Below are 18,982 nucleotides of genomic sequence, written 5' to 3' on the forward strand. Positions count from 1 at the left end.
AATGGGTCGGACCAGCGATGGGTGCATGCGCTGATCAAAACGCTGAAGCGAACATTTGTGTCCGCTGGACCGACCCAAACGGACAAAAAGCAGACAAAATCGCCGTCCGTTTGGATCGATCCGTTGGAGTTTCCCTAATGGACCTCATCGCTATGTTTTAAACTTCTTCTTTATTAATGAGATGATACAAAGCTTTTGCCTCCCTTTTGAAAAAATGACATGGATGCTAGTAGCTAGCCATCCTCGTGCCCCCCCCACCATTAAAAATAGGGAAGAAATGAGCAAGTCAGCAAAAAAATGAGCATAAAAATGTTGTGTGGGCATCTATGCCCCTCACTGTTTTGCTTGGCCATGTGATTTGCATTTGAGAATTGTTTATACCCGGCGTGCCGGCCGAGCCTTGCGCCGGTGGCGCGCGGGGCGTGGGATTTACTTTCAATCTAGTGGCCCTCGTTCACCCATCCAGCCCATTGCAGCAGACTCTTTCCTAGCCACATATCCAGTGTCTTATCCATCCACCAACCGCTCTTCTTCCTCCTCCAGCTCTTCTCCTGGCCATTGAAAAAGCTTCGAGAGCATGGAATGAAAAGTTTTAATCCATGAGAAAACGCTTCAACTATTGAAAAAGCTTCGACTGTTGGTTTGAAAAAGCTTCATGTCCACGACCATGTCCTGCCAGTTCGACCGCGAGATGCGCCCCCGCAGATCCCGACCCGCAATCCTGCAACCGTTGACATAAAATGCTACAACCGTTGATGAATAAAGCTGCAACCATACATATAAAAAGCTACAAACGGTCATTGCCATGGCGGGATGCTGCAACCGTTGACCTAAAATGCTTCAACCGTTGATGGAAAAAGCTGCAACTAAAACAATAGAGAGCGCATTAATCGAGCGCTGCTAAAAGATAATAGTTGCAACCCTTTACAGAAAAGCTTCGACCGTAGAGGAAAAAAGTTCCAACCATTGGAAGAGAAAGCTACAACCATACACTCCACAATCAGAAAAGTTACAACCGTTCTAGAAAAAGCTTCAACCATATGTGTAAAAAGCTTCAACGAGCGACGACCAGGGGAAAAAGATTTGACCGCCGCAGCCTCTCCTACAAGCCACGAGCTTGACAATAACACAAGTACCGACGAGAGGCTCCGACGAGCACGCTGGCGAGCGCGCCGACGAGCGGCTCCGGCAAGGACGAGTGGAGGCTCCGGCGAACAAGCTGACGAGCAAGCCAACGAGCAGCTCCGGCAAGCGGCTCTGACAAGCGCGCCGACGAGCAGCTCCAGAGAGTTGTTCCGACGAGCATGCTGGCTTGCACGCCGACGAGCGGCTCCGACGAGCATGCTGGCAAGCACGCCGACGAGCAAGCTAGCGGAAGGCGGTGAGAGCGAGGAGGAGATATTTTTTTCTTTTTTTTCTGGATCGGACGGTTATATATGCATGTATCCTACGCTGGGGCGTTGACCGGCCGAAACGGCTGCGCCGGCACGCCAGCGCAGAGCGTTGCCCTTTGCATTTCCCTGCTCTTGATTTCCATCACCGATTTGCTCCTGCTCCCTCGTGATCTACTCTACCCCATCACCATTCATCGTCGTTGATGACGAGAGGACGCGTCGGCGAAACAATCATGGAGGCCAAAAACACCCGGAACTCACCTTTGACCGTGGATGTAGTAGAGGGCTGGTTTTTTCACTGTTTTGACCCATGAGACGAAAAAAAATTCACACAATGAACTCGATTTCAAAGTTTTTCACGATCTGACCCTTTTGGAAACGCCAGAAATCGTGGCGTTGCAGGCCTTATGGGAAACGCCAGTCTACTGGACGTTGCAGGCCTCATGTGCAACGCCAGCCTACTGGACGTTGCAGACCTTAACAGAAACGCCAAAGAGGCTGGCGTTGCAGGGGCTCTGAAACGCCAAGGGCGCTCGCGTTTCTGGGGGGCTATGTAACTGCCCAGCGCGCGCCCCTTCGTCCACCTCATGTTCTTTCCTTCTTCCTCTCCACGAAAAAGCTCTCCCTCCTCCTCCAGATCCCCCCCTTCGATCTCCCTCCTCCCCCAACCGTTTTGTTGGTTCTTTGGGGCAAATCGAAGAGGCCGGTAAGCTCCTCCAATCCCTCCAATTAGTTTTTGCAATGACTTTGTATGTGTGTAGCTTTTTCTTGCACTAGGTGTACGTATGTTTTGAAGTAAAATTTATTATGTGATTGTTAATAGGTGTAGTTTATGGTGTGTCTAGGTGTAGTTTTTGGTGGCTATAGGTATAACCTAGGTTTTGTTCATATTATTCGCATTAGGTTTATGCCTAGGTTTAGTTCATATTATTCGAAGAGGCCCGTAAGAATTTTGTTCATATTATGTAGGATGTTTCAGCCGGATAAATATCCGGGTCTTGATGAGTACTACGAGCAGAAGCATCGTGCGGTGCTAGTTGAAAGAGGAGAGGTAATTATGATGGTGTTGATGATTATTTTTATATACTCCATGATTTTTATATTTTGACAAATTGAGTCAATTAACAAATTGTGCGTTTGTTTGTTTAGGTTCCTCCACTACTTCGTTTGAGGGGGCACAACCTGAATGAAACTCTTTTATATGACCCTCGTTACGAGCCTTATTTTAGAAGAATGGATCTTCTTCAATTTGTGCTCAACTTTAAAGGCACATCACCATGGTTGAACGCCACGGCCCTAACCGCACTTACGGATCGTTGGAGGCCGGAGACGCACTCTTTTCACCTTCCTCTTGGTGAGATGAGCATAACCTTGGAGGATATTGCTATGATCACCGAGCTTCCTGTCGAGGGCAGGGCTCTTACAAGGAAGGTTAGGTCAAATGGGTGGCGACAACGGGTTGCAACATTGGTTGGTGTTGAACCCGAGCCATGGACTGATGAAACTAGGAAGGGTCCTAGGCCATCCGGTGTGTTGTTCTCTTGGATACAGAGACATTTTCGCAGATGCCCAAAGGATGCTAGTCTGTTTGTTGTGGAGAGGTTCGCGAGAGCTTATCTCTGGAATCTTTTGACCCAAGCGGTGTTTCCGGATGGCACTGGGGACACAGCCTCATGGATGTTCTTGGATCCTCTTCGTGACTGGGATGTTAAGTGGAGTTGGGGTTCGGCGGCACTAGCCTTCTTGTACCGTCAGGTATGGCTTAATATCATGCATTTTCATTTTATTCAATGGGATATGATGCATTTTAATTTTATTATTCTATAATTGGATGGAGCATGTATGAGGAGTAAGCCGACGTACAGTCTTGGAGGTTCCATCTGGGCCCTACAGGTTTGGATGTGGGAGCGTATCCCTGTTGGCCGGAACTTCAGCCTTGCTCCAGAAGAACCCTGGAAGTACCCGTTTGACGGGGATGAGGAGCGGTACCGCACTATCGCAACACATGGGCTAATGTCCAATGGACGAGTATCCCGGCTATGGGGCGGTATAAGGCATACATAAGCGAGCTTGACATGCTAACTTACGAACAGGTAAATGCTTTATCAAATTTGCTGATTTTTTTCATGGATGGTTGAGTGACTTGTTGTTATGTAGGTTAATTGGAGGCCGTACACGGTACTTAGGCAGTTCCCTGTGAGCAACATGTGCCTTCGTGACCAGCATCTTTGGCGTGTGCGGTGACCGATGATATGCTTTTATGCGGTGGAGTGGCATCTTCCTCATCGTGTTTCAAAGCAGTTCGGGGTACAACAACGCACCCCGTCGGATTACGTCGAGACAAGTGTGAAGCTACATAAGTGAGTATTTTGTATCACGTGTTTCTCCTGTTGATCAATGTCTAACATGAAAAAATGAAACTGATGTAGTATTCTAATGCTTTGAAGGACAAACCGGCAAAGCAATAAGACTGTCATCAATTGGGAGGAGCACCACATGACTTGGGTGGACATGTGGAATGCTCAGAGGCAACATCGAGTTGAAAATGATCAAACACCCGACACTGACGAGGCGGCATACTTAAGGCATTTGGAGTGGATGCGTACAGAGTACAGAGTTATCCATAAGGCTGCCTGGACTCATTCTGATTGCTTGGACTTACTGCCGAGTGAGGCTACTGATGCTGCATTCAACAATTCAATTAGGGAGACAGTTGGAGCGCATCTTTACTATGGTCCTCTCCATGACCGAGTGGTACGTCCCTCCTTTAAAATATAAACAAGTGTCATTTATTCGTGGGTGGTATGTCACATGTGTTTTATCCAGGGCACGGAGCTATGGAGATGTATCAACGAGAGTAACGTGGTCCTTGGCCGTGCCCCATGTCCACAAACGGACGGACTTGTTAGAACTACTCTGCAGGTTTGATGCCTTGTTAACCTTTGTTTTGTCGTACCTTTGTAAGCATATTAACATGTCATTATCTTTTCCTTGCGCAGAAGGTCGCCAATCGGTGCTGCACACTAGCGGCTTTACTTTCTTGCCACGGTGTTTCGTTCACCGATGTGAGGGCACATGCGCAGTACACGATGGATGTGCAGTCTTCCGCTCGTCCGTCTTCCAGCCGGCCACGGGCCTCTTCCGCTCGTCCGTCTTCGAGTCGAGCACATGCTTCTTCTAGCCGAGCACATGTTGAGGAGATTGAATAAGAAGAGGATTCAGACAACGAGGCTGCTGATCTGGACTTCAATGAGTTTGGGGCTTCGCAGATGGAAGATGCTCCGCAGCCAAGTCAACCCACTCAGCCGACGGAAGAAACACGTCGAGCTAGCTCAAGGAACGTCAGACGTCCTGGCTGGCAGAACACTCCAGAGGGCTACGTTACTAAGGGCAAGCTGGCTGCGAAGAGCAGGAGGAAGTGAAGTGTTATGACCTATGTAGTATTCTGAGTGTTATGATGCTGTCTGTTGAACTATGAAGTTTTTATCTTCTTAAGTAGGAAGTATGAACTATGAACTATGAACTATGTCTGTTGAACTATGAACTATGATGTTATGATGAGTGTTATGCTGATGGTTATGAAGTTTTAAGTAGTTTGAATTTTTAAGTATCAACTTGGTTATGAAGTTTTAAGTATCAACTTGTCATGTCATTCTAACTTGGTTATGAAGTATGAAGTTTGAAGTATCAATGGCGGTTATGCTAACTCGGGTTATGAAGTTTTAAGTATCAACTTGTCATGTCATTCTAACTTGGGTTTTATAGTTTGCAGTTCAAAGTATTCATGGAAATTTTGGTACTGGACTAAGGAAACGCCGCTGAGCCTGGCGTTTCTGGTTGAGTCTGCAACGCCATCAGGCTTGGCGTTTCTTCTAGGGCTGCAACGCTGAGGAGCATGTTATAATTTTGGTACTAGACTAAGGAAACGCCGCTGAGCCTGGCGTTTCTCGTTGAGTCTACAACGCCATTAGGCTTGGCGTTTCTTGTAGGGCCACCACTTGAACCACCACGTCTACCACCGCCGGATCCTCGTCCCATAGAAAGGCCACCACTTGAACCACCACGTCTACCACCGCCGAATCCTCGTCCCATAGCAATGCCACCACTTGAACCACCACGTCTACCACCGCCGAATCCTCGTCCCACAGGAAGGCCACCACTTGAACCACCACGTCTACCACCGTCGGATCCTCGTCCCATAGCAATGCCACCACTTAAACCACCACGTCTACCACCGCCAGCACTTGAACCACCTCTGCCCCCCACATCACTAGTAGATGCGTTGTTTCTTTTGCAAGTCCTCTTATTATGTGTCGTTTCATTGCAATCACCACATTGGTTCCTATCACGTGGCTCCATGAAATGTCCACTACCAAACTCTCTGGTGCTCATCAGGTCATCCATATCATTCCTGTATCGTTTTGTTCTCCTTCTACCCTTCGGTTGAACCATCATCTCTGGGTCCGGCCTAATATTAGGGTTGTGATACTCTGGCCACTATGATTGGTCAAGAAAAGGGTGGAATCTCGACGCCCATGTTAACTAATGAGTTTGCAAGTTGAATTCATGCAACCTCACAACTACACCATCAGAGAAGGGCAAATTCCTCATGCGACATGTCGTCATCATGTGCGAGCATGTCCAGTGGTACTTACTAGGACGCTCACAAGTGCAATGCCGCGTCCGAAGGGAAACCATAAATGAGCGACCACCATATGATTGACCATCTCTCGTTGTACCGCCTGGCTCATCCACTTGGTATTTCATTTCAGCGTTATCGAAACAAGTGGCTCGCTCCATGGCTGACTTCTCCTTTTGAAACTCTAGCCACTCGGCAACCTTCTTCGGATAGATCTCATTGGGAGGCTTCTCACTCTCACCAATCAACTTGCCAATTTCTTCGGAGTGCTTAAGAAAATACTCATTTAGCTTGTAAAAGGTATATTCAGCTATTGTCGTGACCGGCAACTGACGTGTCCCCTTCAAGACAAAGTTGAAGCACTCAACAAGATTGCTTGTCATGTCGCCATATCTCATGCCTCCTTCGTCACATGCCCGTGACCACTTATGTCTCTCATCTATATTCCTTTGTAGGAATTCTTTCCCACCTTCATTTGCCTTCTCATATATTTTGTTCAATCGTTTAGTGAACGGCTCAACGGAGAAGGCCATACATGCGGAGTTAAGATCCTTCGCCAGATCTTTGTTCTTACAAGCCCTGTAAAAGTTTGCAACGAAGTGCCTCATGCACCATCGATGGTGAAGCCTCGCATGCCCTGGAATGTGAACATCCACGGCCTTCAATATGCCTTGGTGCCAATCGGATATGATGCATACCTCCCTATTGGGAGGAATCACCGTGCTTCTCACAAGTCTCATGAACCATTCCCAGTTGTCTTGGTTCTCCGCTGACACCAAAGCAAATGCCACAGGCAACACCTGATCATTAGCATCATGTGTCATTGCTATCATTAGTGTGCCCTTGTATTTGCCAGTCAGGAATGTTCCATCTATAGACAAAACCGGACGACAATGCTCAAAAGCTGCAATGCATGGGCCAAACGTCCAAAAGGCACGACGGAACACTCCTTCAATATCTTGGACATAGTGGTACATTCCGGGGCTTCTATAGGCCATCGCGCCCAGCAACCGGGGTAGCATGTTGTACGCCTCTTCCCATCCACCATACAACATTCTAAAAGCGACTTGTTTGGCCTTCCATGTCTTCCCGTACTTGACCTTATAACCAAATCTCTCGAAAACCCAACTCATCAACAACTTCACTTTAATGGTTGGATCCTTAGCTCTATGTTTCTGGTATTTATAACCGATGAATTCTGAGGTTAACTGACGGTGTGTCTCTGGTGCTTCATTTGTCAGCGGTGTGCATTGGTGAGTTGCAATGCAACTACTTATCTTTCACAAACCATCTTTCATGAGTCTTGAATTGACTTTCCATTTGCATTTTTCTACCTCACATTTCACGGTGTATCGCTTGTGGCAGTCCGAGTAAGCAACTCTGAAAGGCCTGTAGTGTTTGACGGCATACTCACACAACCACATCTTCAATTCTAGAATGTCCTCCAACATCAAACCTTTCTTTAGGTAAGACGGACAAATCGCGTTGGGTGTGCTACTTGGGAACATTCTAGCCTCAATTGTCTTGCTCATGCCACCGTCGACTAAAGCCTTATCTGCAAGGCTAACATCACAAAACAAGGGAACTTTGTGATCCCTACCAGTGATTTTTGTATACCACTCCGCTTCTTTCTCAGTGAAGCCATCCTCATCCAACTCATTCACCGGGCCTTCATCATCCGACTCATCCACACAAGCACGCTGATAAACAATGTCAGGATCCATGTCATCATGCCTTACTTGAGCCTCTACGTCACCAACAATGTTGTGTTGCCTCTCATACTCTTCGGCGGACTCATGACCATCATCTTTGATCGGTGCACTACCTCCAAACTCATATTGGGGATACTCATTGACTTGCACTTCTACTTTATGCTCAACAATAGGTGCCACACCATTATACGGGCTCAAATCATCTACTATGGGTTGGTTCAAGTCAACATGAAGAGGAGCATTGAGCACCGTACTAGCAAACACTTCGAGTGACTTGTCTATCGAGGATGCAAAAGCCTCCTTGTATGCAACCCAATGCAAATTAGACTTGATAGGCATTGTCTTCATTCGACACTTGTGTGCCGACCCAACATCATATCTTCCTAATAATTCTACTTGGTCACTTGGATCAACCCACTTTAATCTTATCCAAGTTTCTGCCACAACCTCTTCATAAGTAGGACTATCAAGAAATGTCAACACTTCCTCATATTTGTCAACAATAGCAACATTCATGAATGCCTCTTTGTCAACATAATGAATATTCACAATCTTGTCCATCTAAAAAAGGGGACAAAATTACCAATTCTAAGTATAACAAAACAACTAACAAAACATTACTCTAACCATTTGCATCCAAATTAGGCATTAACACAAACCCTAACCCTAAACCTTGTCCATCCAAATTAGGCATAACACAAAACCTAACACTAACCCTAACCCTTGTCCAACCAAACTAGGCATAACCCTAACCATAACACTAAATCTCCTCAATAATAAGAAACCAACCAATACAATGCAACATAAATAGAACACCTAGTGCAAAAAAAATCTACACAAATACAAAATCATTGCAAAAACTAATTGGAGGGATTGGAGGAGCTTACCGGCCTCTTCGATTTGCCCCAAAGAACCAACTAAAAGGTTGAGGGAGGAGGGAGATCGAAGGGGGGGATCTTGAGGACAAGGAAGAGCTTTTTCGTGCAAGGAAGAACAAGAGGAGAGGAGAAATGGTGGTTGGTGGGCGAGGGGGTCGGGGTGGCGGAATATACAGGCCAGAAATGCCATAGCAACTGGCGTTTCACCTCAGGTCCGCAACGCCACATTAGACAGGCGTTTCAACGAAGGTCTGCAACGCCACAATAGAGTGGCGTTTCATAAGAGGGCTGCAACGCCACGGCCTATGGCGTTTCAAGAAAAGGATCAAAACGTGAAATTCTTTCGAAACGAGTTCGTTGCGTGATTAACTTGCACCCCTAAGATCAAAACAGTGAAAAAATCCCCGCGTATTCCGCCGAAGCGCACAGCCAACGGCTCCGACCCCCTCCAACCCTGTCGCGGGCGCGTGCCGCTCAGCCCCCCGTCGCGCGGTTGACTTGCAGGTGACCAGCTCCCCCCGATGTGGTGGTCGCTTCGCCGGTTTTTGCTTCTCTGCTGTTCGTCGTCGGTTGATGGACTCTCGCCGACGACGCTTGTCGAATCCCTAGGAGATTTCTCTCCCAATGTCGTTGTGTGGGAGAGGGATTCTTTTTGTACTGTGTACGGGAGAGGGATTGGGAGAGAAAACGGTGAAATGAGGAAACGTGTGGGTGAACGGAAGCGACAAAAATACATTGAGCAAACATTTGGGTTCTTTTATAGTCATGTTTAGACAACATGTCTGATTCACACATTGAGCAAACAATTTACGGTACAAGCCGGAAGGAATACATACCTGGCCCCCGGATAATACGAAGTTGCTGCTAGCTCGATTATTTTTTATAAGTTGTTTCCGATTACAGACTAGAATTTGAAACAGACACATTAAGACATGTCTATATACATTCAGTTTTAAAAAAGTTAAAACATCTTACATTTGTGAAGGGAGAGAGTACACACCTGTCCCTCGGATAGGGGTGGGCACTATAAAACCGAACCGAACCGTATTAACCGATTTATCAGTTTATTTGGTTGTTTGATTTTTGGTTCGGTGAAAAAATTTAAGGTTGTTTGGTGTTTTGTTTTTGTTCGGTTTTTGATGTCCAGAAACCGAATAGACCGAACAAACCGATACGTGGGATACCCCATGTAATACATTGTTTTCGAAAGTGCAACAATATGGAAGCATCATACATTTCTCCGTACATAATACATTTCACGTTTCATATGCTTTTTCTACTTGATTATGGTTACTAGTTTGTTTGACCGAATAAACCATAATATGATATTAAGGTTGCTAGACTTGTGATTACCTTTTTGCATATTTTACAATCCAAATCAGTGATGTCAAGTCACTACACTTATACTGACAAGTGTGTGAATTTTGATTTTTTTGATTAAGCGAACAAACCAAACCGATATATTATGGTTAATATGGTTCGGTTTCTAAATTTTAAATGATTATTTTGGTTTCTATTCTTCTAAAACCAAAATTATATAGAACCGAATAAATCAAACTGTGTTAACCATATAAATCGAACGCCCTGCCCTACCCTGTAAACCGAACGCCCTGCCCTACCCTCGGATAATGCGAAGTCGCTATTTTTCCGACAGATAAAGGGACTAATTACCACCAAAACAAACAGTACTGTACGCACTTGTAATAGTTAATAATAATCAGTAGCACCGTTACACAAGCAACGAATTAACAGGGGAAGTGCTGCTAGCTTCTTCTGAATCTGACGGGGAAGAAAGGAAAAGAAGTGACAGTACAGTACTATAAACACACGAAGAGCGGAAGAGTTGCACCGGAATGGGCACGGCGACGCAACGACGTCCAACACCTCACCTCCAAAAGGTGACGGCGGGCAGGAGCAGCGCGAGGATAAGAACGGCGTAGACGCTCGACGCGCCGCGGCTCCTGCTGCCCCCGGAGAGGTAGAAATAGTAATACGGGTTCGACGAGGACGACGGCGGGGACGGCGGTGACGAGAAGTGCGAGGACGGAGCCGAGGGAGAGGAAGACGACGACGACCCGCTGCTCTTCGGTGGAGTCGGCGACGGCGGGGACTCGTCATGCCCGTCCGACGATGACGACGGAGGCGGGGGGAGCAGCAGAGACAGGTACGGCGGCGGGGGCGTGGGCAGCGGGAGGATTGTCGTCGACGGTGAGGGAGGCGACGGCGTTGAAGATGAAGATGACGATGACGGCGAGGGAGGCGACGGCGTTGAAGATGACGGGGAGGGAGGAGCTGGCGGCGGCGACGTGCACACCGTGGGGCACGTCCCGCACTTGCTGATACACAGCAGGCTCGCCTCCGGGCCTCCCGCCGCCGGCTGGCCCTGATCACCTCCGCCGACAGCCACCTGAGCACCACAACACGCCACGAGGAAGATCACCGCCACCATCGCCATCGCTCTTGGTCCCTCCATTGCCACCCTGACAGGCTGCTCTCATGAGCTTGCTTCGCGCAGGTGGGGGAATGAGATTCCTGCGATCGGCTGCTTGTGGGCCGGAGCTGCCGGTTTATAAGCCAACAAGTGCAGTGCAGGAGAAGATGTGCGAAACTTGAGGTGCAAGCTGGGAGAGAATATGAGGAGCAGGGTGTAAAGAGAAGATGCTCCGCTCCTGGATTGGCACCAAACAATCAAGAAATCGGCCACCGTAACATATGTTTGTGACTGATACCTTGTCTCATGGAGCTCAAAAGTGTTGGCAAGCTTTTGTAAGGTAAGAGTGCCAGGGTTGGTGGATGGAGAAGTGCATGTGTACTGATCTGCAGAGTGCAAGGCAGGTAAAGCATCTTGGTTGGACAAAGAACTCGGACGAGTGCTTGCTAATTGCTATTCTACTCGTCTGGATGAATAGTTTATGGCCTCAAAAAGATTTGCAGCGGTTCCACGGGAAACGGTTAAATTACCCCAAGAACTAAGAAAAAGGAAAACACGCCTTTCAAACAGGGGCTTGAAACGAAAGAAAAATGTTGCCAGGATGTCCTTCAATCATCTTAAATAGAGAAATATATCTAAGGGAAAGCATAATTACATTGGGCATACTCATGTGAGGAAGCAAGGTTTACTGACTAATATAATATGGAGCTACTGTAAGGATGTAACACACCGCAAACATTTGACGCAATAAATAAGTAAAGAAAATCTGAATATCTGCATTGATTTCCTATTTCCCCTGAGCATTTTCAATTCGACACTCTTTACAGGCACAAACGATGTGAATAAACAACCGACAAAGGAGTACACTGAACAACACTTGTACAAAAGGCTAACCCTGGAAGGAAAACTTTTGCCAGCCTTTCACTCTTACCAGTTACTTTAAATTTCTCTCCCTCACCTGGGAAGGGAGGTATCAAAAGTACAGTCATGGATTAACAACAACATCACTAGTCAGTTTCCGCATCTTCTGTTGTTGTAGCTGACTTGAGTTTTTGGCTCACAAACTGCCCTTTGATTCTTGGTCTTTGCTCTGCAAGCTTCTTCCTGCTGTGATATCTCACCTGTGGAGCGAAAGGTGACCAGATAAAAGGGAATAACTGTAAGAAAAACCTCGCGGAAAAGAATATATGAATGCGCATACAAGATTTGTAAATTTCCAGACTATTTATGTTTGTCAAACAGAATACCTTCTTCTCGAAGCATCTATCTTTCCTTTTCATGCGGAATTTCATTAAGGCAGCTTCACGACGAGACCGGTCACTATCCAATCCGTTGTAACCAAAGTTCTGGATGCCACTCTCGTTGCCGCTTTCTGGGGCAATTACTGTGTTGGTGTTTGTATCAGTTTCACCGCTCACAGTCCATCCACGGATATCCTGGCTACAACTAGCACTCTGGTTATTGTGCTCTGCATGAGCTCTCAACAAGTCAATAGGTTCTCCTGATTCTTGGAGAATTTGTCTTGAATGATGCAACCGCTGATTTTCTTCTAGCTGTCTGTGTTCATCAATCTCTGACGGTTTACTAAGATTTTGATGGTAACTAGAATGATATGCATGCTGAATTCCCATCTGGTTGATGCCAGATGGATCACATTGCATAAAAGGAGGTTGTGTGTAGTATATCGGCGGCATAATTGCACTGTAGTGGTACGGTATTAGCAGCACCAACAGGAATTGGAACAGGTATAAAGCCATATGGAGGATGACCGAAATTGTCCTTTCTAGGGGAGGAACTGCTTGTGCCAGCATCTTCTCTTGCACTGGTTGAAGACGGAATGGCAGGACCCTCTGTGCAACTGTCCAAAGGAGCCTGAGCTTGCATTGTAATCTTGCATGTATGATGTTCATGTGAGGGCAAAACCCCACTAGATTGAACATTCTTGTCATTAACAGATTCTTGATAAGTTAAGTGGACGGAGGGAAGAGACAGTTGCTTAGCTGACGGCTCTATTCTTTTATTACCATACCTGTGATGTTGCAAAGCATGTGATGACCATGAATAATAGAGCTAATCAGAGTTGCACAGGGTATATGTGCAAGCAATTGTTAATAGCAACCTAAGGGTCTAAAATATGAAAATAGTGTTCTCAATGAAATAAATGACCATTCCAAGCAAAAATTATTTGGATCAAAACTTAAAAATAATGAACATGTAAGTACCTTGAAAAGGCTGAAGAATTTGAGTGATTAAAATTATCCTTATCCCTCAGCTCTTGGTTCACATGACCATCAGAACGTTGCTGCTTCCCTAAGTTGACATCCAGAGAGGGATGGTCGATTGCAGTACCCTTTGAATCTTCACGAAGGGTATTTTTCATAACAGGCTTGACAGCATTATTCATTGTGATTGGAGATTTGCATTTTTTGCTAGTTGTTGGTTGGGCAGTAGCCATAAGATCTTTGCCAAGATCACTTGGGCGACATGAACTTGCATCAGCAATTCTCATGGCATTATCCATTATCTGTCCAGCAACCTTTGCAGAAGTAATGCCATGAAGATACTTCGAACGCACATTCTTCTCAGCTGAAAACACTTGTGGCTTACTGGCGCCACATGCATTTCCACTTGGAGCATCTACACAACACCAGGTAAAATCACACTTATTAATGTGCAATTTACACACTAGATGGCCAATAAACAGAGCACAAGAAAATCAAATAACAGAGAACCATATGTAGATTTCATACCATCGGTTCCCTTTAATGCAGGTGCCTTTGTGTTCATTCTATCAAAAGGCCCATTTTGTACTTTTAGTTCTCTGGGTGAGCTTGCCACATTATGTGTTACAGTCTCCGGTAATTTCTCAACACTCTGAATTTCAGTCTCCCTTTTGCTTCCAGAACTCTGATAAACATGTTAGAAGAGTGCCAATAGGATTAGGTGCATAAGAACTCCAATAATTAAAAAGAGTAACCAGAACTTTGTAAAGATCAGTTATGATGAACTAAGGTTTCTGTAAATATTGCTGGCTACAGTTAACTGGCAGTGACAAGAACAAAAAGACATAGAAAAAACAGTGTCTTTATTTGCTTCAGATTTCAATTTTGCTTGCTTGGCATTATCAACCTGAGTTAGGAGTGATGACATTCTAGTCATACTTTGATATCAGTTAGACAAATAAGGTATAAACCAGCTCAGTTGCTCACCTGAGCATCACTTTCCTCATCACTGTTTTCTCCTGTCTTTGACCCGGTACCAGAATTCACACTTATATGGTTGCTGGCTGCATTGTTTTCTGATGCATTTAGTTGGCTATTCATCTGCAATGGAATGTTCAAGGCCTGGTTAAACCTCAGAAAGCTAGAATAAACAAGAAATATTCCTATTTGCTAAAAGCTTATACGATCACAACAACAATATAGCACTTTTAATCTTAGATAACGAAAATCAGTGCGCATTATACAGTTGATAATATTTTCAAGGAAAATGCATTAAAATATATCCAAAAAAGCCTGAAAATATAGAACAGATAATACAATTGAAGAAGGCTACCCGATTCAGTCATTCCCCATAACACAGGCTGCAAAAGAAAACATTTGGAAAAACTTCCTGAATGAGGACTTACAGAGTGGCGCCTCCACACATGTTGCCATAAGTTACGCAACTCATTCTTCCTCACTGGTTTCACGAGGAAGTCCACTGCACCATTCTGCATGCACTTTAGCACCGTGCCAATGGAATCTTGGGACGACATCACTGCACAGAGTCAAGAGAGTTCTAACTTAAGACATCTCATGTTACACACTTCGTTACTAACGTCAGCAATACGCCCATCACTCCACTATGCCATCTGGCTGCTTATGTGTTTGTCGCATTAGCAGCACAGTGATTACATTCCCCTGAATGCACTCATCACATAGTGTGTAGCAGGACCATGCATTTGTCACGTGCAGCAACTTTTTTGTTATTTTAGTATAGATACATAGCATGTACTCCCTCTGTAAACTAATATAAGAGCATTTATTAGATTACTAAAGTAGTGATCTAAATGATCTTATATTAGTTTACAGAGGGAGTACTTATGTATATCCATACCATCATATACAATAATCAATTGGCATCTTAGCGATGATGTGATTGCTCTCTTCCCACTATTTCAAACATGCAAACTGAATTACTATTAATTTAATTTCCAATATTAGCAGCCTTCATTATAGGCAGTTACGCACGCTATGAAATAGTATGGTTCCTCAATTAAGCTACCTAATTAGGACCATTTGCCTATTAAACTGCACTAATAAAATTAGACTTCCAATCCCAATCAAACATATTTTTAACGTCAAATCGCTGAGAATAGTCATAACTACCATTGCAATTTTGCCAAAAAACTTGCTCCAAACCATGAATTGCACCAAAATTAAGCTGTCAATTTATTCATCAAGAGAGTACCACACAAGACAAATCTGTTAAAAGGATTCAGAAACACAACACGTGGAGCATACCCGTAGCGATACTCGACTGGAATCAGACAACGACAATGGTAATTGAGTTACAACTGAGAGCAGAGACAGGCACTGACTAAAAGTAGCCGACACGGGACTAAAGCAGATCGGCCAATCCATTTGAATTTAGTTCCAAATATCCAGGAGCAGTACCATTTATAGGCAGTTGTGCACACTACAGATAACAAAAATCAGCCTACCACAGTTTAAAATTAGCATTAAAAAAATTCATTATAGGCAGTTGCGCACACTATGAAATGGTATGGTTAGACCTTCAATACCAATCAAAAGAAAAAAATCAACCTACCACAGTTAAGCAATTAGCATTAAAAATATCCATTTATAGGACCTTAAAATATCCATTTACCTATTAAAAGTGTACACGTGTAGAGTTAGACCTTCAATCCCAATCAAACATATTTTTAACATCAATTTGCTTACAAAGTACTCATAACTACCATTGTCATTCTGCCAAAAAACTTGCTCCGATCCCCCATAAATTGCACCAAAATTAAGCTGCTAATTTATTCATCAAGAGATATACCGCACAAGATAAATCTGTTAAAAAGATTCAGAAACACACCACGTGGAGCGTACCCATAGCGATAATCGAGCGGAATCCAACAACGGTAACGGCAATTCAGTTACAACTGAGAGCATAGACAGACACTGACTAAAAGTAGCCGACACGGATCGCCAAATCCATTTGAACTTAGTTCCGATTATCCAGGCGCAGTACCATATGCGACCATAGACACACACAAAAATCAGCCTAGCACAGTTAAGCAGTTTTAGCATTAAAAAAAACAGCGCTGAATCCCGTGTGTAAAGCAGCTGCTAGATGGTGAAATCGAGTACGTTTTGCCAGATCGTCCTGAGCCTTACGCCAGTGATAATTCAAGCTGATATGAAGCGATAGTCGTACGCCGGCGCCTTACTTATAACGGGGATGTTCTTGCACTCGTCTGCGGCGACGATCCTGGAGAGCAGGTCGATTCCGGAGAGCGTGGGCATGTTGACCTCCGTGAGCACGAGGTCGAAGGCGTACGCGCGGCCCCGCATGACCTCCCACGCCTTCATCCCGTCCGCCACCGCCGCCACTGGCGTCACCTCCCGAGAAGAAAACAGAGCCCAATTCAGCAGCAGGAAAATCGGTGGACCTGGCGTCCCCGTAGAAGAAGGAGGCTGGCTCACCGCGGTACCCGCACTTGCGGAGGAGCGCGGTGACGACCTGGCGGGTGGAGTCGTCGTGCTCGACGAGGAGCACCCGGAGCGAGCGGCGCGGCAGGATCTCGTCCCAGCGGATCACCCCCGCGCGCCGCCACCCCGCCCCCCGCCGCCGCGGCCGCGGCCGCCGGCTCCCCGGCGTCGGCGTCGGGGGACATCTCGTCGTCGCCGTCCGTCGGGAGAGGGGAACGGATGAAAATATCTGCGGCCCTGCGCGCCACGTCACGCGGGGGGGTGGGGGGGAGAGAGGATCGAAGGGACGGGTGGAAATGGGCCAGATAATACCCACGAGCGCTGGCAGATATTTTTCCCTCTCCTCCTCCACTGCTCCCGTTGGTTTTTCAGTTGGGGTGCCGTGGTGGGTGAATCGTGAAGTGTTTTTGGGCGTGATATTTCTGGTGAGATTCCGGGGCGTGTCATTTTTTCACGGGGATATTTTGCCGGGAGCTGGTGGCCTCTCGTTTTTGAGGGGGGGGTGGGGGGGGGGGGGGGGGGGGGTATTTTGGTGGGGTGAGGCTCGGGCTCGAGTATTTTAGTGGCTGCTGGCTGGTCTCGGCCGCCACTTGTGGAAAGTGGCATCGAAGAAGAACAGACAGATGGGCACGAGGAACGGAGGAAAGATCACGACTCATCAAAAAATACAGGGGACGAAGGAAAGATCTACTAGGGGTGGCATCCATCCATACATGACAGACGGTGCCTGCTTTCTTTACGGACAAGTCTTAGATGAACTACGTGGAGTACAGTTGGCCGGCTGGTTTTTTATAGGTAAAAAAAATTACAGGTAAAGTTGAGCTGAAAATTTGAGCATCCGCATTATCATCCTTATGTCTAGTTTCCAATACTTTGGTTTTCGTGTGGAGAGCCATGAATTGCCCCCTTTGTGATGTGATCTAAGTCCATATGAATTCTCTCTATGTCAACCGGAAAGACAAACACAATGTAAAATCTAAATTTATCACAACGACCAAATTTCTTTTTATTAGTACTCCCTCCGTTTCTAAATATAAGACATTTTAGAGATTACACTATGAACTACATACGGATGTATATAGACATATTTTACAGTATAGGTTCATTTATTTTGCTCCCTATGTAGTCCATGGTAGAATTTCTAAAAGGTCTTATATTTAGGAACGGAGGGAGTAATATAATTACTTTGAGCGACATCTAAAGTTCTAGTAGCGGAATAAATAACATTCGGTTTCTAATTAATCCTTGCATAAGAACAACACAACAAAATCACGAACATCACACAGAATTTTTGAAGACAAATTTCAATCACGTGGTTGAACTATAGGAGCAGATTAAAGCCTTCTCGGGAATTTTAAAGGCTTCCCTATAATTATCATAAAAAACGAACATCTATTTACAGAAGATTAGTAAGAGATCCCGTTCAAAAAAAAGATTAGTAAGAGATCTAGATTTTTTGAAAAATCTTTAATAAATCTTCTATAAAAATCAACATGACTAAGGGCATGTTCGGATCTCCTCTCACTTTACAAAACTTCTTAAATCCAGCTTCTCTTCTTGGCTTCTCGCTCCATGCAACGAGCTCGTTCCGTTCGACAGCTAAATCAGCTTCCCATCATGATTTTGGGCTGGTAGCAGTTGACGGGTTGTCGAGGACCATAGTGGGTCGGCTGGAACCAGCCCAGGATGGCCATCGAGGGGAGATATTCACAGCGATGCCTGGTTGTCATTGGCTGAATCGTTTTCTTTTCGTAGCTAAGCGAATCGTTATGTTTGGCGGTGGCATTTTCACTATAATATGTGTGAACTCCAGATGGTTTTAGTGGAGCTGGGCCGACCTCGCTCCAGATTTTTGCACTACAAGCGACCACAGCTTCTCGAAGCTAGCTTCTTGGGGCTAATCCTTTCGACTCGGCTCCACTCTATAATATTGTGAAGCGTGGAGCGGGAGGAGGTCCGAACACGCCCTAAGAAAAGTACATATACCTTTAGTATCTTGAGAGCATGACATCTTCTCAATAGCTTAAACCTTACCTCTATCAACTTTAATACCTCTTTTAGAGATTCTATGTCCAAGGACAATACCTTCATTTACCATAAAGTGACACTTTTCTCAATTCAAGTCAAGGTGAGTCTCCTCACATCTTTGCAAAAACATGTTAGAGAAAGTACAATAGAGATGAGTTAGCTGACTATAAGAAATAAAATAATATATTTGTGCTT

At 45.4% G+C, this 18,982-nt stretch overlaps 2 protein-coding genes across 2 annotated transcripts; both read right to left on the bottom strand.

The window, feature by feature from the left end:
* Positions 1–10,290: 10,290 nt before the first annotated feature.
* Positions 10,291–11,518, bottom strand: LOC123448024 (vegetative cell wall protein gp1-like). Its single transcript, XM_045124791.1, has one exon. It carries the CDS (start codon positions 11,094–11,096, stop codon positions 10,509–10,511), a length of 588 nt encoding a protein of 195 aa, XP_044980726.1. The 5' UTR covers positions 11,097–11,518; the 3' UTR covers positions 10,291–10,508.
* Positions 11,519–11,806: 288 nt separating this feature from the next.
* On the bottom strand, positions 11,807–16,959 carry LOC123448023 (two-component response regulator-like APRR3). Its single transcript, XM_045124790.1, is given in 10 exon segments — positions 11,807–12,175; positions 12,302–12,772; positions 12,774–13,083; positions 13,277–13,691; positions 13,805–13,961; positions 14,264–14,377; positions 14,683–14,813; positions 16,498–16,659; positions 16,754–16,871; positions 16,873–16,959. Coding segments are annotated over 10 exon segments (2,064 nt in total). The 5' UTR covers positions 16,945–16,959; the 3' UTR covers positions 11,807–12,061.
* Positions 16,960–18,982: the final 2,023 nt, after the last annotated feature.

The sequence above is a fragment of the Hordeum vulgare genome, chromosome 4H (assembly GCF_904849725.1).
Source record: "Hordeum vulgare subsp. vulgare chromosome 4H, MorexV3_pseudomolecules_assembly, whole genome shotgun sequence".
NCBI classification, from domain to species: Eukaryota; Viridiplantae; Streptophyta; class Magnoliopsida; order Poales; family Poaceae; genus Hordeum; species Hordeum vulgare.

Excerpts from the sequence above, each read along its gene's own strand:
- LOC123448024 (XM_045124791.1), bottom strand. The coding sequence starts at position 11,096 with ATGGAGGGACCAAGAGCGATGGCGATGGTGGCGGTGATCTTCCTCGTG.